This window comes from Hibiscus syriacus, unplaced genomic scaffold (genome assembly GCF_006381635.1).
Source record: "Hibiscus syriacus cultivar Baekdansim isolate YM2019G1 unplaced genomic scaffold, ASM638163v2 tig00116951_pilon, whole genome shotgun sequence".
In the NCBI taxonomy this organism is placed as follows: Eukaryota; Viridiplantae; Streptophyta; class Magnoliopsida; order Malvales; family Malvaceae; genus Hibiscus; species Hibiscus syriacus.
The window spans coordinates 5,626,314-5,649,647 of record NW_024063482.1 but is presented as its reverse complement, the minus strand read 5'-3'; the positions used below and the strand labels follow the sequence as shown (position 1 = coordinate 5,649,647).

Here is a 23,334-nt window from a genome sequence, read left to right as displayed (position 1 = left end):
ACTATGTTTTTTTAATTATTTACGATTTTATGTGTATTAAAAATAATCAATTTGTCACATGATATAGAGATTACGTAAATATTGTTACGTGCCATTCTACTATTAAATTATGTTATCATTAATTAATGGTAAATTAAAGGAGTTATTGACATCAAATGAAATATGAAATCAAGACGCTAAAATAATTCAAGGATCAATTTATCCTTAACTCATGATTTAGAAAGAGATATTATATTTATCATAATCGGCTATAAGGAAAAACGCTCGGATCTATTGCTTAAGTCCCCATTTTCTACCTTTATTATAATTGATGACCCATAGTTCAAATATTTTTTCATGATTTATTAATGTAATATTAAATGAATCATTCAAAATAATATACTATATTTTCATCTTATATGATTTATTTTTGAATTTTCATTTAAAGTCATAAAAATATTTAAAACAATTACGATATCCATATAAACAAGATTTTGTATCTATATAATTGTCTAAACTACACGAACCTTCAAATCATAGAATAAGATGTGCTTAAACATATTTAAATTTATATTTTTTTAGATATTACAAAAGTAATTGTGTCAACCAATTTTAGAATAAGTCGTCGTAAAAATAACAAATTAGAGAATGTTATAATATTCATTTATTTAATAAATCAATCCAATCCAATGGAGTCTCATGTCACCTTCAGTAAAGCTAAAAAGTCTCTCTTATTACACATTTAAACAAAGTATTATAAAATATTATCAGAATGTCTCTCCAAAAATTATTTATCTGTAAAAGATATTCAACGATGAGAATGAATTTAAGTAAATATCCTAAAGTACCAGAAATGCATATAATAACAAAAGTAAAGAAAAAACATTCTACATTTATACTTTTGAATTTGAAGGTGGATTTGATAATGAGCCAATGTTGTTAAAGGGAGAGTGGCAAAGGAGTTGGAATTGAAGGAAATAATTGTAGCCGAAGCCATTGGCACTTGGAGATTCAAAGCATAAAATAGTCAAATCATTTCATAAATTTAGAAGGAAAAAATCTTCAAATATTAATTTATTGAGATTTGACTCAAAATTCAGTACTTTGAGATAAATATGAGTTAGTAATTTGATTTTCCACAGGTAATATTATTTGGAAAAGAAAAGTTTTAGCGATAGGACAAAGCAAATAGACAAAATAAGAGAGGGAAAAAAAACAAATTTATTAAACAAAAGAAAATGTATTACGTTTCACTCTTCCATTAAAACCCTAAGATTTTCCCGGGAAAAATCTTCTTTAATTAGAAAAAGAGTTCCATTTGCCCCGATAGAATTCATTTCCAACCAATGGATCCTCGCCGTTCCGCTCGAACAGTCAGCGACCCGAAGGTCCGTCAAGTTGGGTTCTTTACACCGGCGGCGCCACCCGAACGATCCTGCTCGGATCCTCCACGCCAGCTAGATCCGATCCAATCTCTATCTCCGTCTTCCGCTCAGGTTAACGATCACTCTCCCTCCGTCGACTCAGTCTCCCCCGTTATGATCCCTCCGCCGCCACATAACAATTCCGACACCTTATTCCGCACGGATCTACAAGTTACCTCCCCCAAGACGGCGTTCTCGTATTCAGCTAAAACGGTAACTCTTCCAACTGAAAACGAAGACGTGACCTCGTCGTTATCGCCTAGTCGTAAGGTTGTTACCGTGAAATCGTCATCCTCGTATCCGTGCGTCAAGGCGAGTAGTGTACCCGCTAGTGAGCTTACGACTGTGTCGGTGGTTAATTTGCCTCCGGGGATTTCTGGTAGGTGGTAAACCATTATTCCCGATTTGTTTTGTTATTTTTCATTGTGAAAAAAAATCAAGTGGTTGTTTACTTTATTGGATGAATTTACATGACGTCAGTGATAGCATTTGGGAAATGGGTTTCGATTTAGAAAATGTTGTAATTTCTGCGATAAAACACCTGTAAATATTAACATTTCATTATTATTTCTCAAATTAATGGACTTGTTTTGTTATTTTTCATTGTGAAAAAAAATCAAGTGGTTGTTTACTTTATTGGATGAATTTACATGACGTCAGTGATAGCATTTGGGAAATGGGTTTCGATTTAGAAAATGTTGTAATTTCTGTGATAAAACACCTGTAAATATTAACATTTCATTATTATTTCTCAAATTCATGGACTTGTCGGATGCTTATTTCTAATGAATTTGAAATTGCAATCAATATCGTGTATTTAGAATTCATGTTTTTATACATTTTAGTAACATATTTAGGGGAAAATAGCTTCATTCTAGCTGGGCAATATGGTTGAATGTACTAGAGTCTTGCCTTTTAATTCTAAAGAATAGTGAAACTGAAGCATTTCCAAGCTGAAAGGGAAAAATTGATTGCAGAAAAGGCTGGTGGAGCATCAGTTGAAGTACTGAATGATCGACCTGTTAGTTCAAAGTCATTGAAAGAGAAAACTTCTAAAGCTGAAAGACGTGCCCTGCAGGAGGCTCAACGAGCTGCTAAGGCTGCTGCAAAAGGTACATACTGCCTCTGAAATTATGTTACATGGACTCAGGTGTAAGTGTCAAATGCCGGTTTGTGCATCACGTGTATATTCCTTTCTTTTCTAAGTTTTTTTCATGTATTTGGAGGATCATATACTAGTACCCATGTTTGAAAAATGTTTCAGACACAAGTGATGGACATGTGCTTCTAGAAAAATGTTGTCAAAGCATCAGTGATCAGCTTTGTTTAAATGACTTCTTGCTCGTGAACCGTCCTTACATTTCCATTGCATGGCTTTTTCTGTGTAACTCTAATACTCAGTGTATTCCCTAAGCAGGACTCAAAACCTAAATGAGTTGATTGTTGAGCTATACATATTTGTTTTATCGTGTGTAGTTCACCTTTTAAAAAACCCTTAATAACTTTGTTCCTGTTGATACAATGTATTATTAGCTGAAGGGACTAAGGCATCAAGTGCTGCATCTAAGGTCGTGACCTCAGCAAATACAAAACCAAGTAAAGCTGCAAAACCATCTTCACAAAAGAATGATGGTTCTCAAGTTGCAGCTTTTGAGAAGAAGGTAGGTGATCGTGCACCTGAGAAAGATAGGAAGAAAGATGCTCCTCATCCTCGAATGCAATATGATGATACAAGCCGAGTAGAGAAAGCCAAAAAGCGTGCTGTTGTGAAACAAACTGAAGTTAGGAATAGAGTGGAGCTGTTCAGGCATTTGCCTCAGTACGAACATGGAACTCAGCTCCCTGATTTAGAGACCAAGTTTTTTGAACTTGATCCAATGCATCCTGCTGTCTACAAGGTTTTCCTTCCAACTTGACTTGCTCATTTGCACATTGAAAACAGTTCAGATGCACCCACATATGTATACATGCATAAATGAAAAATATCCACATCTATGCATATGTGCATTGTACAATGTATATGACTGGTACTAGATCTTTTAAATCCATAGCATATTTAAATTGTTGATACATGTCCATTTAGGATACATATGAAAGATAATTGTTTAACTATTGATCAGACATTTGGCAATCATACAAGGAATCTAAAATTTTCACCATGATATTTAGAATAGTAATACTTAATTATAGATTGGGTCTTACCTTCCAGTAATATGTTCTTCATAAATAATGCTTTACTGTTTTTTACTTTGGCATCTCTTGTGGTTTTTATTAGTAGATCAGCTACAGTTGATCAATGTGTCAAAGAGATAGCAGTACCATTGAGTTTTTGTTTCATTCAGGCTTTTGTTGCTTTGTCAGGTTGGATTGCAGTATCTGTCTGGGGATATATGGGGTGGCAATGCACGTTGTATTGCAATGTTTCAAGCATTCAAAGAGGCTATCAAGGATTACTCAACTCCACCAGAAAAAACTCTAATTCGAGACCTAACTGCAAGGATAAGTAGTTATGTTTCTTTCTTGATTGAATGCAGGCCACTGTCAAATAGTATGGGCAATGCAATCAAGTTTCTAAAGAATCGAATTGCAAAGTTACCATTGGTTCTGTCTGAATCAGAAGCAAAAGCTACACTTATGTCAGATGTTGATCGTTTCATAAATGAAAAGATCATCATTGCAGAGAAGGTGATAGTCAAACATGCTGTTACAAAGATTCGAGATGGTGACGTTCTTCTCACATACGGTGCATCCTCTGTGGTTGAGATGATTTTATTGCATGCCCATGAACTTGGCAAACAATTCCGTGTTGTAGTGGTTGACTCTCGTCCTAAGCTTGAAGGACAACTCTTACTACGAAGGTTGGTGAGGAAGGGCCTTAGTTGTACATACACTCATGTAAATGCTGTTTCTTGTATCATGCAAGAGGTTACTCGCGTTTTTCTGGGTGCTTCATCAGTCTTGTCTAATGGAACAGTTTACTCGAGAGTTGGGACTGCTTGTGTTGCTATGGTTGCTCATGCGTTCCGTGTACCAGTATTAGTGTGTTGTGAAGCATATAAATTTCATGAAAGGGTGCAGCTTGATTCAATATGTTTTAATGAGCTTGGTAGGCATTTCTGGAGATTGATTTTGGTGTCAACTTTTTCTAGATCTACACTTGATTCCTCATTTTGATCACTTAAATTGATGTGGCTTAGTTATCTGTTCCAGGTAACCCGGAAGCCATTTCAAAGGTTCATGGCAGAGAGGATATCAACTACTTAGATGGTTTCGTCAATCAAGAAAAACTTCAGCTTCTGAATTTAGTGTAAGTGTTTATAGTTTGATGAATGTGGAACTAAGTCTATTTTCTAAGAGCCGACAATTATGAACTTTTCCGTTGACAGTTACGATGCAACACCATCAGATTACATCTCCATGATAATCACAGATTATGGCATGGTAAGTTATGATTTTATAATGCTTCTTTTAGTTCCAAAAGAAACATAATTGGATTAAGACTTAGTTAAGGAAAACATAGTAGGGTATCATTCTTTAGAAGCACGGAATATCCTTAAAGTCGGGGTATTTTTCCTTCCCAACCTTACTATTAGTCGTAATTACTTGTCTGGGATTTAAATATCAGCTGCAACACGATATTATGATTGATATTTTTGTGGTTTTGGCCATTTTCATCATCAATATTCATTGCTGATATTTACTGCAAAATGCTGTTATCATTAAGTCTGCAAACATTGTAAACACAACACGATAAAAAGCACATTTGCACTTGAATCTCTTATTTTTGTTGCAAGTAGTTTATAAATCAATTAGCTGCTTTTCTTGTTTTAGATTCCGCCTACAAGTGTGCCCGTGATAGTGAGAGAATATAGAAGAGAACACCTGTGGTCCTAGTTTGAAACGGCGCGTAAATGTATCTCAGAGGATTCTCAACAATTTTGCTCGTGTTGTAGACCATCATTTTGGTCAATCCAAACAGAACAATAATGAGAAAATTTTGTCACGCACTTTCTCGTTTCTTATCGTCTTTTTGTTTTGCCTGGAATAAGGCTAGAGGCTATGGTTTTCCGATGTTACTTTTTGTTTTCATTTTCTCTTAAACTGACTCAGTGAAGAGTGCGATCCGTCCGCCTCTCCGGGCAGAATTGATCTCATCTCATATGTTGCAGTAACCTTTGGTTTGTTATTTTTCTTTCCTTGAGGTATCAAAGGGTGATTTTGTTGGAATTTTGATGAATTTTCTTGCTACGCAAGAATGCCTGGACGATAGGATTTTCTCTTTCTATTTTCAAATATTCAGGCAAAGGTAATATATTTGCTTTGCAACTAAAGAAAAATTCAAACCCTAATGATGAATATAAGCTTTGCTTAGTCTTGTAATAGAATATATAAAATCAATGATGTACGTAAGCTATGCTTAGTTTGGAAATTTAGGAAATTAAATTATATTATGCAAAAAGAAATAAAATGATTGAATATACACTGAAGATATTGGTAATGATTTAAATATATATTGATTTTTTAACCTAATTGGATACTTTAATCTGGCCTCAAGGTTCTGGTTAGTATCTAAACCTTTTTTGATTCAATTAAATATTTAAACTTGATCCATGAGTTATTTATTATAGATTTAAATTTGAACCAAAAGCGGAGTTATCTAAAATAAAGTCTAAATACCAAAATATATATATTTAAGGTTGGGATGTATTACACAGTATATATTCTTAGCTTTACACATTTTAAGATGATTTCTTAAAGAAGAATGGTATTTAGCATAAATAACCATAAGTGGCATCACTCAAAAGTACATTCGAAATACAATAGAGGAATCCAATTATCCAAAGCATAACAAAGATAATGTAAATTGGGCGAGATAATGTGCTGTCATATTTGCCGATGCAATGAGTTGTATTTTGATGAGTGAAAATATAAGGTTGAGATTATTTTCTTCTTCTTCTAAACATATCTTCTTGTTTCCCATCAATGGTCTTAATCATTTATCTTATCCAACGATCCTTAAAAGATATAAAAATATAAGATTTAGTTTATGGGGACAACAATACATTTAAGACATTTATCTCATTCTGAAATGTTTTTTTTTTCAAGTATATACAGTATGAAGTTCATTGACCTTTGAAGCAATTAAATATTTCTAGAATTGATAGCATTGTCAGATAATTGAGCATGCCGATAGTTCATTTTATACTTGATTAAAGTACAAGGTCCTAAGCATAATAAAGATAATGTAAATTGGGCAAATATCATGTGCCGTCATATTCTCCAATCGACAGATCAATGATTAGATGAGTGAAAATATAAAATTGTGATTTTTTTTTTCAATTTTTTTCTAAGAATATCTTCTCGGTCTTAACCATCTATCATTGCTCATCTAACAGTCCTTACAAGATGAAAAAAATAAAAGACCTAATACAGAGTGAATGGGTCCTACCTCATTCATATATATATATATATATATACCTAAATGGTAGCGTCTCTAAACGGTACTCTTTTATACAAATAATTAGCAAATCTTAAAATACATTTCAAATCAAGAATGCATTCCTCCTAGGAGAAATATAATCAACTAGACAAAGCCTTGTACCATAACAGTCTTGCATTAAGCAAAATCTTTAACATGTAATTAAAACTGAAATTCACATAACACAGAATAGTATTGGACTGCCAAAATAAAATAAGACAGGGATTAACATATCAAATGACCCTCACAAACCAACCATTCAAAACCTTTATAATGTAGCAGTGCAATGGAAATCTTTCTCGTCTTCTGGGATTAGTTTTTTATTTCTATAGTTCAGTAGTCAGAATCCTAAAGCAGCTACCATTATAGGAGTACAATCAAAGGCCAATCTTCATTTGATGGGCACACACATTCATACATTTATTCTAACAGTTTGTTCTACTAATTGTACTCAATTCCAGCCGCTAACTAGTTGGCACGATTCTCTGTGCCATATCCCCTACCTCTCCCTCCATAACCATAGCCTCTTCCATAATAAGAACCACGTGCTCGACCACCATGGAAAGGTCCGCGGCTACCTCTACCGCCACGATGCCTTGGGAAATCACCAAAGGTCTATATAGGTATTGTAAAGAGTGAAAAAGTCATGATGAATGTTGAAGAAATGAACACATTATCAGATACTAGGCCAGAGATTTATGCAAAATCCATCACAAGCCTAGAAGCCACAACAAGGATTGTTTTAACTGGTGTAACTTCTTTGGTCAAAGTCCAAGTTCCAATTCCCTCTTCAACATCGAACTTGTCATTTCTAAACAAAGCACATAAGCCTAGCATGCCTAGGCGCGTTTTTCTTAAGTAGGTACCAGAAAAACAAAAGTCAGCTCGATAGATATTCTCTTGAATTTCTTTCATTTTCAAATTTCTATTTACTTCCCAATGCATATTTAACAATAGACACGGAAATGTAAAAAAACCAACATGATCGACAAAAGAAAAAGAAAATTTTACATTGTTCCTACAACAAACCATACCATTCTTTAGAGTTTATTAACATAATTATATATCTTTACTTATTTTATATTTATAGACACATATATGTACCATGCCTTCAGCAAGCAAGCACTTTTTCGCATCTTGCACCTCTGCAAATATAAGATTCTAGTGCCTAGTGTAAGCAGTTGTAAGATTATTTTTACTCCAGAAATATAGATGCATGAATGCATACATACATTTAAATACTCCAATGATGTGAATAATGAGATGGAATATAGTACCTCTGTATCTCTTTTCATTTGTTCTGAAAATCTAGTCCTCCCACCACGAAATCCACCACCAAGCGAATCACAGGACAAGGAATCAAAAAAATCATCCTTGACATATACAGGCTACAAAAGAAGGAAAAATAAGAGTAACAAAAGGAATTTATGAACTAAATTATGGAAACTGAACTGACAAGCAAAACCATGCTGGGAGCTCTTACCTTAACTTCTACTTTCGAGGATTCAACACTAACTTCATTTTGTAAATCGTCAGCATCTTCCTGAGCATGGCTGCTTTTGCCAAGATGACCCCAAACTTCATCCTTGTTAAATTTCTCGTTCATCGCAGTGAAGTCAAATTCTTCTGTAAATTTGGTCGCCGAACGTGCAATCTGCAGTGCCAAATGTTGATATTACAAACAAGCTATATATCCATTGGAGTACAAAGGTCAAGAGCCTTGTAAGTACACCATGGTTGGCAAAGCAATGACCAATAGAATAAAGCGCTTAAAAAGGTTGACAAGCAATAAGTGATAATTTTCAAAACTGCGTTTTCCTAAGGGGGTTTAGTTGGTAATATTATTTCCTTGACAGGCAAAGTAAATTAAAATTGTTTAAGCCTTTTGACTTTTCTTTTAAATGCAATCTTGGGAATTTCTACCAAAAGAAAAAAACATTAAAACATTATCATGACCAATTGATTCCCACAATGATACTACAATAAGAGTTCATCATAAAGTTATGCAAAAAATATTGTAACTGTTTGTTTTATCGCAACCTTTAGAGTGATATAATAAACCTAAACTGATTGAAATGATACCATGCAATCTGGAGAATACCACACATGCTTGTAGGCATGCTCATTGCTCACACAGACTAGAAGTGTCAGAGAAGCATAAGCTCTTATGCATCAATTCCATATGTTCAAGATCATCCAAGGATACCATCCCAGATTATTTTGGTGAAGTTGGTATAGAATTTCATTTGTAAGATCATGGTTTCAATGCAATCCTCCAATTATAATATTGGAAATGAACCAAACAAGATCATTTTTTTTCCTTTGCAATAGGCAAGGTTTGAATTACGAAATAGAGAAGGAAGGGGCAATCAAGTTTTTTTTTTTTTTAAAAAAAGAGGGGGTATAGGGACAATGGTTCTGTCAAGTTATTCATGTTTTGAAATACTGAAAGTTCAGCTCAATTTCTTTGGGGTGAAGGGGGTATCAAGGGTCCACAAACGGTAAATGTTATTTAGAAAAAAATAGTCCTCTACACAGATGTAAATCAGTTTTTTTAAGTCATTGAGTGTTATTAAGAATTTTTTTGAAACTACTATTAAATGCATTCTTCATTAGAGACACAAAGTTGGCTAATTCCGGGGCTCAGAAAATTAGCATCATAAATTACAATATCACAAAGCAAAGAAACAGAAAACAAACCTCATTTCCTCCTCTTCCTCTTCCTCGTCCTCTTTCACGTCCTCTGTAACTATGATAAGTGTGCATTGGAGCTCCATGTAGCTAGGAGGGTAGCGAAGAACCAGCAGAAAAAACATCAAAAAGGGGGTAAAAGCGCATGTCAGCTTACATGTAACCATTTCAATCCAATATGTTACTATGAACAAATAAAAGTATACCCTAACTATTAAAAAGAATATAGCCATTAATAGCAAATGGTAAAACCAGCCACAACTAAAGAAACCTGGTAATACAATTCCTCCTCTGTCTAAGGAAACAAGAGATAAATTGACTGGGCCAGTCAACGTGTGTAATAGATTATACATCACTCAAGGGAAAACATTTCTAAATTCAGTGAAATAAAAAATTATTAGGAACTTAGCCACATTGTTTAGGAGAGGTCTGTACTCTGTAGTATGAAATTCTTTTTAAGATGCTAGCAACATCAGTTCAGTTGCACCAAGTCACCATGATAGTAAGATTTCAGAGTCAAAAAGTGGGATTCTTTCCGTTAGAGAGGGGACTAACAGGAACCGGACTCTCCAAACTAAAGCATGTAGTAAATTCCATATCAGAAAATCGTATGTCCCTAAGTTATAGAGATATAATCATCTAAAGTCTAAAACTAAATTTTCTAGTGGAATGATTTACTTTCAAATGACTGGAATGCAATAAATCCATGTTTCTCTGTTTTTTCCTCCTTTAGGAGTAAGGAAATAGGAATTTAAGAGTAAAAGACAATGAATACATCTCACTATTTCCACAAAAACAATCTTTTGTACACTGTTTATGATATGAATGCTTCCAAGTTTGAAGAACTTGATAGCGATGATTTAATATTGTTTAAGTCCAATGACATGCCCTAAGCAGTACACCTTTTAGCATCAATTTCCATTAAATTAATCTTTTTAATTTGTAGGCGAAAATCATGTTGTAATTTGTATGCCTGGAAGGGGTGGGGGGAACACAAAGGATAAAAGACGATGTTCCACAATCCTCACTAACCCTCTCAAAAAAAAGGAAAAAAGTAGAACATTATATGTCACAGGACCAAAGTTCCTCAGATTTTAAAGCCCTTTCATTTTGCAAAACAGAAGCAATACCTTATGATCAGAGGGTGAAGGTGAAGGCAATATAGGTTCCTGTCCTTCTGTTTTTGGTGGTGGTTGTGCTAATAATGGCGGTGATGCCTGTGCTGACAATGATTGTGGTGCTTGTCCTAACATAGGTTGTGATGCTTTTGCAGGCACAGGTGCTAATGCAGGGGCTGATGTCAATTCTGGAGATGACACGTAAACAACCTCCACATCCTTCTGAACTGTTTGTGAAGACATAGACAAAGATGCTGTGACCAGTCCAGGTTGTAAAAGCTGGCCTGGGGTTACTAAAGGAAGCATTCCATCATTTAAAACTGAACTTGTCCCTAAGATGGAGGAAGCAGAATCAGGCATGCCTTTGAATGGCATCACGGGATCAGGGACTGTCTTTGGTTTTTCAGAAAAAGACAACATGACAGCACTTTTATCTAAAGCAATACTTGATGGAGGAACCAATGGCAAGCTACTACTTGGAGCTGCAGTAGGAAGAGTTAAAGAAGAAGCCCTATCTTGATTCAAACTAGTTAATGAGTCTGAAGCTACGTTAGAAGACTGTGCTGGAAGAACAGAAGATTGCAAATTCATAGTGCCAGTACCAAAGGGTGGCAGCAAAAGAGAAGCGTTTTCAGGTAACTGAGAACCTGGCATGTTAGAAGCTGCAGTAGGTAAAGACGCATTCATAGCTGGATGTTGCATAGATTGCTGCATGGGAGATGGCATTGATAAGCCAGGTGGGGGTTGGAGCAAAGTTTGCTGCCGAGGAGAAAGACCATTTGCGGATCCATAGTAACCTTGCCAGTACATTGGCATGGAAAGCCCACTATTTGTATTTGGAGCATTTGATGAACCCCATGGCCCTAAACTTGCACCAGGTTGATATAATGGAAGATTGGCTTGAAATGTTGGTCTTGTGAGTCCTATAGACGAAGTTTGGGAACCCGGATCTTGTATAGAGCCTGAAGCAGAAGAAGGCAAGCTGCTGGATGCAATTGCTGACTGGGGATAGTGAGACTGCAGAAGAAGGGAATCCAACATGCGTAAGACAAGTTGACTAATGACTAGCTCAAAATGCAAATTTGTCAAGCAAAGTGATGCACAGGGATGGGAAGGATGGGGAAAAAAGAATTTAGAGGGAGATAAAGGAAAAGAGGGGAGAAACAGAGGAAAATGGACAAATGAGAGAATAAAACCATACCTGTATAATAGCAGGATCATTGTGTATAGGTGTCGGGGTCTGAACTGGTGGAGAAGATTTAACCTGCAAGTCCTGAAAAACAAATGCAGAACAAGAAAAGAAGACCACTAAGGCATTAATAAACAAGGAATTTTCTATATTCACTAAAAGAATATGGTACCAAATTGTAATATAGGAAAATGAGGCTTCTAAATTAAAATGCTTTAGCGCAAGAAAATCCTTTTCCCATTTTTCCATGTTTAGTAGTGTGAAATCTACACTCTAGCCTCGTAGCATAATTACAACTTTCAATAACACCATAAGCTTAGGCAGCACAAATTAAGTTTACTTATGTGATCACTTATAAAAAATATATGTAAGTATCAATAAATGGTGTATCAAAACCTTAGACTGCTAACCAGACTGAGCTCCAGGTACATATCAGTGGCAATCCTATGGCATTCTTTGGCACTAATATCCAAATTGGCCAAATTTCATGAACCTTGGCAAAATGAAAGCCAAAAGCTATAAAACAGCATATTTTTAATCAATGCCATGGTGAAACCATATATTAATGGCTGCTGAGATATTACATGTGCTACAACTACCCACCATAGCATCAAAAGGTCAATTCCACCAAGAAATCTCCTCTTTCCAAGGAAAACAATGCTCAAAATTGTTGGAGCGGTTGCATTGTGGCCACATAATGCCACAGTTAAAATTGAAGAAATACAATAAAAGTTTAATTGAATTTCATAAAGATTGTTCAAGTAAAATAGTTTTTGTCGAATGAATTAAAACACCAAGAAAAACACTGTAAGTATTTCAGAATGGACCAAAAGGAAATTCTAACAAATTTACAAGCAATCGAAGAAGGGTGATCAAGCAGCAAAACAACTTCTGCATCTTCTAGCCTCGCTTGGCCCATATCTAGATAGTAAATAAACAACTTATGAACACCATAACTGAAGCAAAAGACATTTGCAATCACATAAAAGCCTTCACTACTCTACAGCAATTCAACATTTCCTCAGAAACAGTCTTCTACAACCAAAATTCAAATTCAGAGTCCAATTATTTGTCCATAATGTATTGTGGAAAGCAAAACTTCATAATTGAAAAGGTAGATAATAGCTCTAGTAATGTACATTAGTTCAAATAATATTTGGAATACCTTGATATCACTGCCACGGAAGAGTATATACTCATAAATTTTATCACTTGCTGGAACTTGTGGAGCTTCTTTTTTTCGCCCTTCCGTCCCAAATGACCTTACTGCAATTTTAAAGGAACAAACGTTATTTAGAAGAAGGACATAGTTGCATCTTAAAACCCCAAAGGTACAAGAAGAGTCCCTAAAACATAGACTAGGTCTTTCTTAACCACAGTCCACAAGCACGGCAATAACATTCGAAGCAGCAAGACTAACATTTGAAGCCCTGACAGCCATACTCCTCTCTAGTATGAATGAGGCGATATTATATAGATGCCTACATTTCATAACAGATTCTTTTCTAGGGTAAGCCACAATTTTCACTTTCCATATTCTTACTATTGCAGCAATCCAGTACATAGTAAAATGTAGAGAGAAGTAAAATGTAAAACTGTAATGTGTTATACAGATGTTATGTTAAGAATACAGGAAATACTGTGATGTGTATTAATTTTTTAGTTGGCATCCAACATTATGAATAATTATTTACATTTATAGGTCCTACAAGTTGAGATATGCAACAGATGTTTGAAAGTTCGTCAGAAAACAAATTATCAGCTATTATCACTATATACATCTCTCGATTTGACTTTGTTTTCTACAATCCAGGCCTCTGGGTATTTAGTCTAGTGACTTGCTCAACTAACACCAGATGTTTAAACATTCAACAATCATCTCACTTGCAAACATTTATAACACCCAATAACCCAACAAAATAAATAAACAAGCGAAACTGTTCAAAGCATCCCAAAATCAAACCTCACATTAACAAGTCAAGACAATATTTCACCTTAACGAAGAAAACCCACAAAGTAAAATCCACTAAAGAACTCAAATATTAAAAATAAAAAAATAACAACCCCAAAGAAAGTTTAAATAAAATCCAGAAAAAAATTGAAAGTTATTTTTAAAAATTTCTTTACCATTTCTCAGGCCGATGCTGGATTCTTTGGTGTTGATATTAAACAGAACGCCTTCATATCTGATTTCAGACTTAGACGTCAAGCTTATCAAGCTGCCTATATATGAATCAGGAGACCCCGCAGTTGAAGATCTGGAGCTCTCGGTTGAGGCCATGCCCGTTGAGATTTTTGGAACCACGTTTGTTTCTTCCTTGTTTGTTTCGTTCCTTTGTTCCCCCCCTTCCCCTCCTTTTGCGTGTAAAGTGAACGTAAAATTAGAGCAAAACTGAAAGAGTAAAATGGTGTAAACCGTACAATGGAGAGGAGGGGTGTGCAAAATTACCGATTCGGTTGATCCGTCGATCCGGATCTAAAAAATTTGGATAATTTTTTAAAAAAATTTACCTGACTGGGTCGGGTACCCGGCCCGACATTTTCCGAGTCGAGCCCGGGTCACAAAATCTAATTTTTTCGGGTATCCAGTTACTCTAGTACCCTTATATATAATTATATAAAATATAATGAATTATTTATATTATAAATTATTATATTTTGTATTTTGAACTTTTAAATTTTATGTTCGGATATTAGAGTATGTAATTCGAAATTTCAAACATTTAAATTTGTGTATATATTTTTTTAAATTAATAATTTAAAAATAAAAAATTAAAAACCGGATATCGGGTACCCGATTACCGGGTACCCACAAAATATGGATACTCGATTACCGGGTACCCGTAATATCCGGGTCGAGACACGGGCCGAAAAATCGTCGACCCAAAAATTTCGATACCCGAAAATTGGATATCCGAAAATTCAAGTACCGGATTTACACACCCCTAATGGCGAGTGATAGGCGAGTGATAGGCGTGCAATCCAGCCTTCGAAGCTTTGTGCATTTGTTCCGTGGCTCTGTGCTTTTGTGCTTTTAGGTGCTAAAGCCCAAAGGCCTAAACAAATCAAACCTTAACCCTATGCTTTCGTTGAGAGAAAAAGAAAAATAGAGGGAAGAGTATTTGATATAGAGGTGTTTATGAATAAAACTAGGGCAATATTATGGGAAGAAAAACATTAAGAAAATATGTCTGGTAAAAAATTATTCAAAGATATATGACATTTGTTACAATAGATTAAAAACTCATCACATGAACATTATGGATTTTATACAAATAATTTTTTATTAAAACTCATTAGTATAAAACAATTTTTTTATTAAAACTCATTACGTGCACATAACAACAATAAAAAAATTAACGTCTTATTACACAATAAGAAAAATAAAATAACTAACATCAAATTAATGCCACGTTTCTATTTTGTCTTTGGGTCAATTTGACAACAAAAGTTAGGATGAAAAGAGAAGTAATAATAAAAAAATTAAGAACTAAAATGGTTAAATCAAAAAAGTTAAAGGGCTAAAAACATCATTCACTTTCATCTTCCAACTAAATTAACATTTGATTAACTAATAATACCAACTCGGTGTATAATAATTTGGATTTAAAACCATTAGTCTTAGATACGATTTACAAGATTGGCATGCTTAGTTCCTAATCATCATCTTCACTTTCATCACTGTATGAAACAAGACCTGTCTTGGCAACATTAAGAGACCTATCGGGATCACCTTCGGGTGGTTTCACATTATCGGCACCGGATGCTTTCATTGCACTTGCTAGTTTTTCCCCGTGCTCGGTTTTTGCCCTTTTTGCCTGTGGCTTCACTTTTATGATCATGCCTAGAGGCTGAGACGCTGGATGCTTCTTCCCGGTTGCTTTTTGCTCCTGCAAGCAGAAACAAGATCCGATTAAAAGCTGCAGAGGCTAATCACTTGGTTACGGGCCTCCATTGTTACCGGTTTCACTAGGTGATCAATCAATCAGAAGATACACTATGGTTATTTATTTCGAGCAAATATGCAAAAAGTAATCAACTTAATGTCATAGGAAACAAAGGACGCAATCAACTAGATTACATGGAAATTAAATCCGAAAATATGCCAAAACTAATTACCAAACCATATGGCATGATAAAAGCTCAGTCAATTCAAGGTATGGTTATGGTCCAACTCCAAACCATAAAGTTCCTTATAAAAAGTGCAACCATGTTACTAATTGATCTGAAACCAACCTGGCTTGCAGGAACAGGTGGCGTTTCTTTTACTTCAAGCACGATATTCGACTGTGCTGCAACAGCTGCCTGGAAAGGAAACAAACACCAGTGTCACCGATGAAATGAAAAGTAAAACAGCATAGGAAATGGTTTTACAAACATCCATATGGCTAGCTAAACAAGTAACACAACCATTCAAACGCTGCTCAAGAAACATTTTATCTAGCAAGATAGTAGCAGCAGACTGGTGCTATAGTAAGAGCTCTTAGAAAACTAATAATATACTACCCTTTGTAATTATCAAAAACTACAACTTAGCACCTTAAACAAACAATTATTCTTGAAAATTAAAAATAATCATAAATAGGCAGTTCTACCATTAAAATTAAGATATGCAACTGATAACTCAAAATAGAACAACGGACTTCAAATTATTACTATGGTGGAGGTAAAGGCCAAATCAGTCGAGCACAACATGGTTGCAGATACTTCTTTTTCAATACTATTTTCATAGCGATAAATCACAAATGTCACTGGTTACTGGGTAGAAAATTACTTGGAAACTTTGCAACTGTTCAGCTTCCTCATCTGCTACTTGACGTTCATATTCCCTTCTCGACTACATTAACAAGAAAAAGAAAATCAGAAATTGAAAAGCATAACAAAAGAACACTCAACTATTCAGGAATGGTAGCACCTAATAGAATATTTAGATGTGTGAACATGCACATGTGTGTGTGTGTGGGAGTACACGAATGCACACATTGTAAGCCTCTTATACTTGGTGAAACTATCAATTTTTTCGGCATTCTGATAAATATAAAGATTACATACTACACAACCAAAAGGAGAAAAACAATCTGCAATCACTGCAAAAGAGAACAAACATATTTATCTAATTCCAACAGCTTCCATTGTATTAATTAAAGTAGTGCTCACCGTCTCCAACTTATCAAGAAACTCAGTTTCGTCTTCATCCAGAGCTTTGGGTGGCCCTGCAAATGAAGAAAATGTTCAAAGGTTTAGCTCATAGACAGTTACATCATCAAATAACAACAATCTGAAAGTTAAAACACTCACTATGTTTAAACCGTTCATTAAACTCTGCGTCTTTCTTGTCTTTATTTTCCTTCAAAATCTGCATTTAAAAGGTTTAGAGAAAAAAAAAAAAAGAGAGAGAAAACGATTAATTGTTTGAGCTTCATTGGAGAAAATGAAAATAAAAGAAAAAAAGAGCAAATTTATCAGGGCAAAAAAAAAAAACCTCGTACAAGGGCCTATCCCTCTGAGCAGTGCCATCTTCAATCCGTTCACCTCTAGATCTTTTAGCTTCATCTAACTGCCGTAATTATCGAATCCAGGCAATAATCAACAACAAACAACGAGATTTTGATCATAATCAACGAAAACGAATTAGGGTTTAGTAATGGAGTGGGTGAGAAATTGGTAAAATAAAGCTACCTGTTGCTCGGAGACGAAGTTCATCAACTTGATTGAATGCGACGATTCGTCTGCCATTTTCAAATTCCAGAGCTCAACTCCACACAAATTCAAAATCACTACACCTCCTGATTTAACTTGATTTGATCCGACTTTGTGTTTCCAAAGCTTCCATAAGAGAATGCGCCTACACATATTTATGACATAATAACCTTTTTAACCCTTCATTTTTACTGATTTAATTATTTAACCCCTAAACTATTAGGTTTTTTTCACCTCAAACTATTAGTTCTAATTGACTGCAACTATTTTATCATCTTATATCCAAAAAAGTTATAAAATAATTGTTTTTATTCCCTTTTAAATATTCCAATATCATAAAAAAATAAATTAACATCAGTTTAGTTGTTTCTATTTTATGGGTCAATTTGATAAAAATAAATAAAAATTTTAAAAATATATGTATACTTTTTATATTTTTGGACACTGGATTTCCCAAATATTTGTTTTAAATTGTTTTTTTTAAATCTCACATACTGATTTTAAGTTATTTAAATTCTATATAAAAATATGAAAAATACTCAGTTTGTGTAAATCGTTTGCATGATTTGGATCACTTTTTAAATACATGTAATATTTTTATTAAATTATAAGTATAATTGTAATTATAATGCAATATATTCAAATAATTAGAATTATAATCTTTAGTTATAGTATGAAACTGAACCGATGATCTAAATATACTTAAATTTAAAACAGAATATAACCATATACGATAACATTTGAATGCAATGGAGAAATAAATAGGGTACTTTTAGAATTTGACCAAATTTATTAAAAATAAAGCAGATAATAAAAGAAATTCTATATAAAAAATAAAGTAATTCATTGATTGCATATTATTATAAAACCTAGTTTTGAAAAAGGAAAATAGAAGGAGATATGTGTTAATAACGAATATTTTAATTAAATGATGCAATGATTTATTTTTAATTCTGGTAATTAATTTATGGAAATCAATAGAAGTGAAGATTCACTTGTACAATTAACTTATTTTTATTAAAAGAACGTGACATCTTGTCATCTAAATCCACCCCAACTTAGAACGTTGACGTCAATTAAATTACTACTCATTAAAATTAACAACTATGCCTTGATAAATTTTATCAAATATCCTTTAATTTTAAAAATTATATTATTTTACATTGAATTTTAAATTTTTTAATTTCAATGAAATTTTAATTTTGATATTAATTAAAACATTAGGTCATAAAATCATTAATGTTCTTTCCCTTAATTTTTACTCTATATAGTAATTTTATCACTAAATTTCAAGATACTTTCTTTTTTAAACATTAACTTTGATTTATGTATCATTTTTATTCTACTTCAACTATCATTATTGATTAATCGTCGTCCATCGTGATCATCATTCATAATAAAATTAATACTAAAACATTTGCATTCTATTTTTCTCTTTTCCTCAAATTGTTTTTTCACAAAGCTTACTCAAAATCAATAGAATTTAACCTAAAGATTCGACGTTCTAATACATCAATCTTCTTTAACGACTGTCCGAGATTAGTTTGAAGGTATATTATTCATCTTTTTGAAAGAATACTTCTCACTATACGAATTTTCAAACAAACATTTCAAATATGAGAAAACCCCTAACCCCTTAAAAAATAATAGTTCTTTCAGTTTAATTTTGTAAGTTTTAAAAATATTTTTTTAAAAATTAAATTTAAAAAAGTGGTAGAAGACGTATTCATCAATAGCAAGAGGTTAATGAGTGAAGTTAGTTTATTGCTAACTTATGTATCAAAACATCAGGAATATTTAATATCATTATTGTCAGACTACAATGGTTAATGGTTTTTTAAGTGTTTCAAAAGGCAAATACAACCATGAGAAGCAGCATGCATCTGAGAACTGGCAAAACACAGACCATTGAAGGCTGCTCCAATCTTCTATGACCATCTGCCAAGATTAAATACAAAAAAATTAAGGCATACAATAATCTTCCGGTTCGAAATAAATTTCATACAAATCTAAAAATTGCAACCAACATTGATGGAAGATTTGTGTTTAAGATGATATTGCATATAAAGCATAGTCTATAGATCAGGTTATGTTCCCATCAATTGTCCCCGTTCTCGTTATCCCTCTCCCTTTCACCTCATCTATAATGGTTTCCGGAACTATTAAGCATAAACACAAGCAGTACGCAAACTAAACTTTTGAAAAAGGCATTCATATCGACATGAAAAAAAATCTTGCAGGGAAAGGATTTCACATAGGATCCATATCGTGGCATTGAAGAAATATAAATATTGTTTCTTTCCCTAGTGATTAGAGTTAGAGCATAGGATTCGCTTTCTGCAGGAACACAATAAATCAATAACAAGATATACTAATTGGGTCTTATGTTTCAACATTATATAGGTTTGAAATATTCGTAAAGGGTAGCAACAATCACTCCAGCAAACAAGTCAAGTGAGCGACAAAATCAAGGAACATTACCTCTTCATTCTATACAAAGCATTTCGCAAGTTTTCTCGTTCTCAACTATCCGATTAATAGCATCCCGCAATTTCTCGTAATCATCCAATGTATTATAAACTTGATGAGAGATTCTCACATATCTTGTAATATGTCCATCTTCATCCCTAACACTGTCCTCCCCATCCTTTGGAACTTGATAAAAGACCGGAACTTCAACCCCATGACAATCCCTTAGATGTGACCTTAACCTCACAGCATCTTCGTCACTATTAAGACTCAATCTTGAAGGCAAACCAATCATAATCATTGATGCACACATCTCCTGAGGCGACCCTAGATTTATCCCCCAAGACTCTGCCAACATCTTCCCCATCTTCACCATTTGTTCGTGGTTCATTTTCATTATCCCATCGATCCCTCCTTCAAACCGATCCACAAACTCTAAAACTGTGGGAATCACTAGCTGAAAACTTTAATCCCTAGTCCCAATCCATGAGCTCTCAATGGGTATCCATTCCCATATTCATGTGAAACAACAGGGTGATGCACATCAGATGATACATTTGATTTCTTACAATACAAAAATGCTATAGAAGGCGGGAAAAAAACCATTTATGTAAGTTGCTAACATAAAAATCAGCTCCAATTTCTTTAACGTATACTTTCAAGCTCCCAATCGCATGAGCAACATCTACGAAAACCTGCTCTATTCCTTTCTCTCTACAAACCCTAACTAGTTCTTTTATAGGAATAACAACAGATGCATTGATGTAATATGATCAATAATCGCTAACCTTATCTACCGTTCGATTTGATTTTTTGAACTCAGAAGTCAGAAATGATTTCTTCCTCCAAATTTACAGGAAACGGTAGCCGCACCTCGACGATGGAGCCACCAACGTGCGTCACGTAAGCTTGGATTCATTTCTTAATGGCTTGAAAAGCGTAGTGCAGCATTAAAACAATGTCGCTTTTCTCGAACTTTCCCTCGGAAAAACTACGACCGATCTGTTGGAGGACGATGGCAGCGGCGGTGGTGGCGTTATCGACGAGAGAAATCTTGTCGATGTGGACAGCGTTGACGAAGTCCTGTATAACCATCCGCGACGCCGTTATTCCGTCACGGAGGGTATTAAAGTAAAAGATATCAGGTTGCCGGAGAAACTGGCGCTGGGCGGCAAGAATCGATCCAGGGCAGCTACCGAAACTAGATAGGTGGCTGGTGGTGAGAGAACTCATCTCGTATTTCGTATTCCGTTACGAAATTGAAAGAAAGTTTAGATTTTTTGGAGCTGCGGTGAGAGGACTCACCGTTTCAAGGTTCTTCGTGCTCCACTGGGGAGCGAAATGACAGAAAATGAGAATTTCGAAACTAACGTGAATGATGTGTTTTTCTTCTTCTTCTTAATTATATTATTATTAAAATTTTATAATTATTGAGGCAATATACATTTAGTTTTAAATAAAATAACAAATAAATTAATGATTTAAATTTAACTTTTAATATTTCAGTATCAAATTTAGTGGTATACATATCACTTAGAGATAAACAGGCTCGCAACCAAGCTCAATAGATTTCTTCACAGCATCCACCAGCATCTGAGTCTTCCTACTAATCTCCGGCCACTTGCGATCCGGCAGCAATGCCGACGTTCTAACCCCGACAACAAGCCTCGCGAACTCCTTAACCATCAAAGCCTCCTGCGGAAGCTCACAATTCACCACAACTTTTTCAGGTTTCACGTTCCACCCGATGTGGAGATCCACGAATTTCGCACCCTTTGTGAACTCGAATGAAGCGGAACTCTCTCGATGCGGAATGATGAAGTCGTTAAGATTCAACGATCCTCCGGAACCGGTTATGGCCAAGTCCATGGATGTGTCGGAGAGGAAAGAGCAGTGGATGATTGCATTTGTTGTGGCTCCTACTGCTGATGGTTCCTTATACTGAATGGAAGCCGAGCAGGAGATGATGACTCCATTGGAGTTTTTAGTGACGTCCGGTAGAGCAGTGACGACGGTTGGTAGCTGATAGTTTTTGGCCCATAAAACAGCTCCAAGGCAGTACCAGCCAAGATCACCGAGGGCTCCTAGGGCATCCAGATTTCCTTTCACTCTTATGTCGTTCTCGAAGAACTCCGGGGACGGTGAAGTCGTAGATGTGCTGTAAATCTGAAAACGAAGAGCATCAAATTCTATAACAAGAATCAGTAGATCCGACACTACAAACAACTTGTTGTATTGTTTTTACCGACGGTTAGATTCCATCACTAAAACAAGTCTATACTGATATATTTTGAAAACTATAAGGAAATGTATACTATATATACTGACATTTATTGTTAATTAACCGTCACAATTCGAATCCTATAATTCATATAGTTTTTGATTACTCGATTTTTGTTGTTCAACTCTAATTAAATAATGTTATTTATAACCAAATAATAAATAAATAAATAAATAAGCATTATAATTTTGAACACTTACATAATTGACATCTCCCAAAAGCTTGGAATCAAAGAGCATCTCCTTCATTTGAGCAGTCCTAGGATGGTGCAGCCACATGGACCCATCCATGAACTGCACGCCGTTGGATTCACAAGCTCCAACTATTCTATCAAGCTCACCCACATCAAGAGCCGTTGGTTTCTCGACCAGCACATGCTTGCCGTTTCGGGCGGCCATGACCGCCCATTGAACGTGCAAGCTAGTCGGCAACGGCATGTACACTGCATCCACCGATGGGTCCTCCACCACTTGCTCGTAGCTCCCATAAATCTTGACCCTTTGATGATCCAATCCGTTAATACTAACGAATCGCTTTGCTTTTTCGATGGAGCGGCTGCCGACGGCGTGGAGGACGGAGTTCGGGGCTAAGTTAATGGCTCTTGCGAGCTTTCTCGCTATGTTTCCGCATCCGATGATGCCGAAACGGACTTGAGCTTCGGTTTCAGCCATTTTCCTTTTTTGTGTGTGGTTTTGTTGGATATGAGAGTGTTCCAATGGATTCCCTTATCTTTTATTTCTTGCTGTTGGGTCTGAAATTTTCATTATGAATGTCTAATTATTCTCTAGGTTCATCTATTCTTCCCATAATTGATTTTTAGTCCTTTTTTTATTCCAAGAATTTAGTATCTTCATTCTTTTGATTTAATAATAAAAATGTAATTTTTTATTATAAATATATAATATATTAATTGACTAATTTAAATTCGAGCATGACAAAAACTAATTATGAGGACAACTATTTCAATTTAATTTACTTTATTTTATAAAGAAAATTTAGATATT

General features: G+C 34.7%; 4 protein-coding genes and 1 pseudogene across 5 annotated transcripts; 1 reads left to right on the top strand and 4 right to left on the bottom strand.

Annotated features, from left to right (window-relative positions):
* The first annotated feature begins 1,138 nt into the window (after nucleotides 1-1,138).
* On the top strand, nucleotides 1,139-5,636 carry LOC120188871 (translation initiation factor eIF-2B subunit delta-like). 2 transcript variants are annotated; one of them, XM_039192254.1, is made up of 8 exons: nucleotides 1,139-1,144; nucleotides 1,292-1,782; nucleotides 2,381-2,515; nucleotides 2,937-3,301; nucleotides 3,765-4,509; nucleotides 4,614-4,710; nucleotides 4,790-4,844; nucleotides 5,235-5,636. In XM_039192254.1, exons 2-8 carry the CDS (start codon nucleotides 1,326-1,328, stop codon nucleotides 5,295-5,297), a joined length of 1,917 nt encoding a protein of 638 aa, XP_039048185.1. In that variant the 5' UTR covers nucleotides 1,139-1,144; nucleotides 1,292-1,325; the 3' UTR covers nucleotides 5,298-5,636. The 2 variants fall into 2 exon arrangements, with proteins under 2 accessions (XP_039048185.1, XP_039048184.1); XM_039192253.1 differs by lacking the exon at nucleotides 1,139-1,144 and having other exon boundaries at nucleotides 1,274-1,782.
* Nucleotides 5,637-7,198: 1,562 nt separating this feature from the next.
* On the bottom strand, nucleotides 7,199-14,245 carry LOC120188859 (protein decapping 5-like). The gene is made up of 8 exons (XM_039192242.1): nucleotides 14,008-14,245; nucleotides 13,046-13,146; nucleotides 11,893-11,964; nucleotides 10,704-11,708; nucleotides 9,583-9,663; nucleotides 8,366-8,536; nucleotides 8,160-8,270; nucleotides 7,199-7,497 (listed from the first exon to the last, which is right to left on the bottom strand). Exons 1-8 carry the CDS (start codon nucleotides 14,159-14,161, stop codon nucleotides 7,351-7,353), a joined length of 1,842 nt encoding a protein of 613 aa, XP_039048173.1. The 5' UTR covers nucleotides 14,162-14,245; the 3' UTR covers nucleotides 7,199-7,350.
* A 1,263-nt stretch (nucleotides 14,246-15,508) lies between these two features.
* LOC120188860 (PSME3-interacting protein) lies at nucleotides 15,509-17,716 on the bottom strand. Its single transcript, XM_039192244.1, has 7 exons — nucleotides 17,560-17,716; nucleotides 17,363-17,437; nucleotides 17,179-17,236; nucleotides 17,038-17,093; nucleotides 16,655-16,717; nucleotides 16,117-16,185; nucleotides 15,509-15,770 (listed from the first exon to the last, which is right to left on the bottom strand). The coding sequence occupies exons 1-7, from the start codon at nucleotides 17,614-17,616 to the stop codon at nucleotides 15,537-15,539; spliced, it is 612 nt and encodes a 203-aa protein (XP_039048175.1). The 5' UTR covers nucleotides 17,617-17,716; the 3' UTR covers nucleotides 15,509-15,536.
* Nucleotides 17,717-20,065: 2,349 nt separating this feature from the next.
* On the bottom strand, nucleotides 20,066-21,577 carry LOC120188538 (annotated as a pseudogene).
* Nucleotides 21,557-23,060, bottom strand: LOC120188579 (uncharacterized oxidoreductase At4g09670). The gene is made up of 2 exons (XM_039191971.1): nucleotides 22,531-23,060; nucleotides 21,557-22,215 (listed from the first exon to the last, which is right to left on the bottom strand). The coding sequence occupies exons 1-2, from the start codon at nucleotides 22,999-23,001 to the stop codon at nucleotides 21,583-21,585; spliced, it is 1,104 nt and encodes a 367-aa protein (XP_039047902.1). The 5' UTR covers nucleotides 23,002-23,060; the 3' UTR covers nucleotides 21,557-21,582.
* Nucleotides 23,061-23,334: the final 274 nt, after the last annotated feature.

Bases quoted from the DNA above. Each gene is read 5' to 3' on its own strand.
- LOC120188860 (XM_039192244.1), bottom strand. From the start codon at position 17,616: ATGGCAGACGAATCGTCGCATTCAATCAAGTTGATGAACTTCGTCTCC. The intron at 17,237-17,362 runs GTTTTTTTTTTT...TTTTAAATGCAG, and splicing joins GGGATAGGCCCTTGTACGAG to ATTTTGAAGGAAAATAAAGA. The intron at 16,718-17,037 runs GTGAGCACTACT...TTGTTAATGTAG, and splicing joins TTCTTGATAAGTTGGAGACG to TCGAGAAGGGAATATGAACG.
- LOC120188871 (XM_039192254.1), top strand. From the start codon at position 1,326: ATGGATCCTCGCCGTTCCGCTCGAACAGTCAGCGACCCGAAGGTCCGT. The intron at 1,783-2,380 runs GTAGGTGGTAAA...AATTGATTGCAG, and splicing joins TTTGCCTCCGGGGATTTCTG to AAAAGGCTGGTGGAGCATCA. The intron at 4,510-4,613 runs GTAGGCATTTCT...TATCTGTTCCAG, and splicing joins AATATGTTTTAATGAGCTTG to GTAACCCGGAAGCCATTTCA.
- LOC120188859 (XM_039192242.1), bottom strand. From the start codon at position 14,161: ATGGCCTCAACCGAGAGCTCCAGATCTTCAACTGCGGGGTCTCCTGAT. The intron at 13,147-14,007 runs GTAAAGAAATTT...TTAAAATTGCAG, and splicing joins CAGCATCGGCCTGAGAAATG to TAAGGTCATTTGGGACGGAA. The intron at 11,965-13,045 runs GTATTCCAAATA...TTTGTTTTTCAG, and splicing joins TCCGTGGCAGTGATATCAAG to GACTTGCAGGTTAAATCTTC.
- LOC120188579 (XM_039191971.1), bottom strand. From the start codon at position 23,001: ATGGCTGAAACCGAAGCTCAAGTCCGTTTCGGCATCATCGGATGCGGA. The intron at 22,216-22,530 runs GTAAGTGTTCAA...CTTCGTTTTCAG, and splicing joins TTTTGGGAGATGTCAATTAT to ATTTACAGCACATCTACGAC.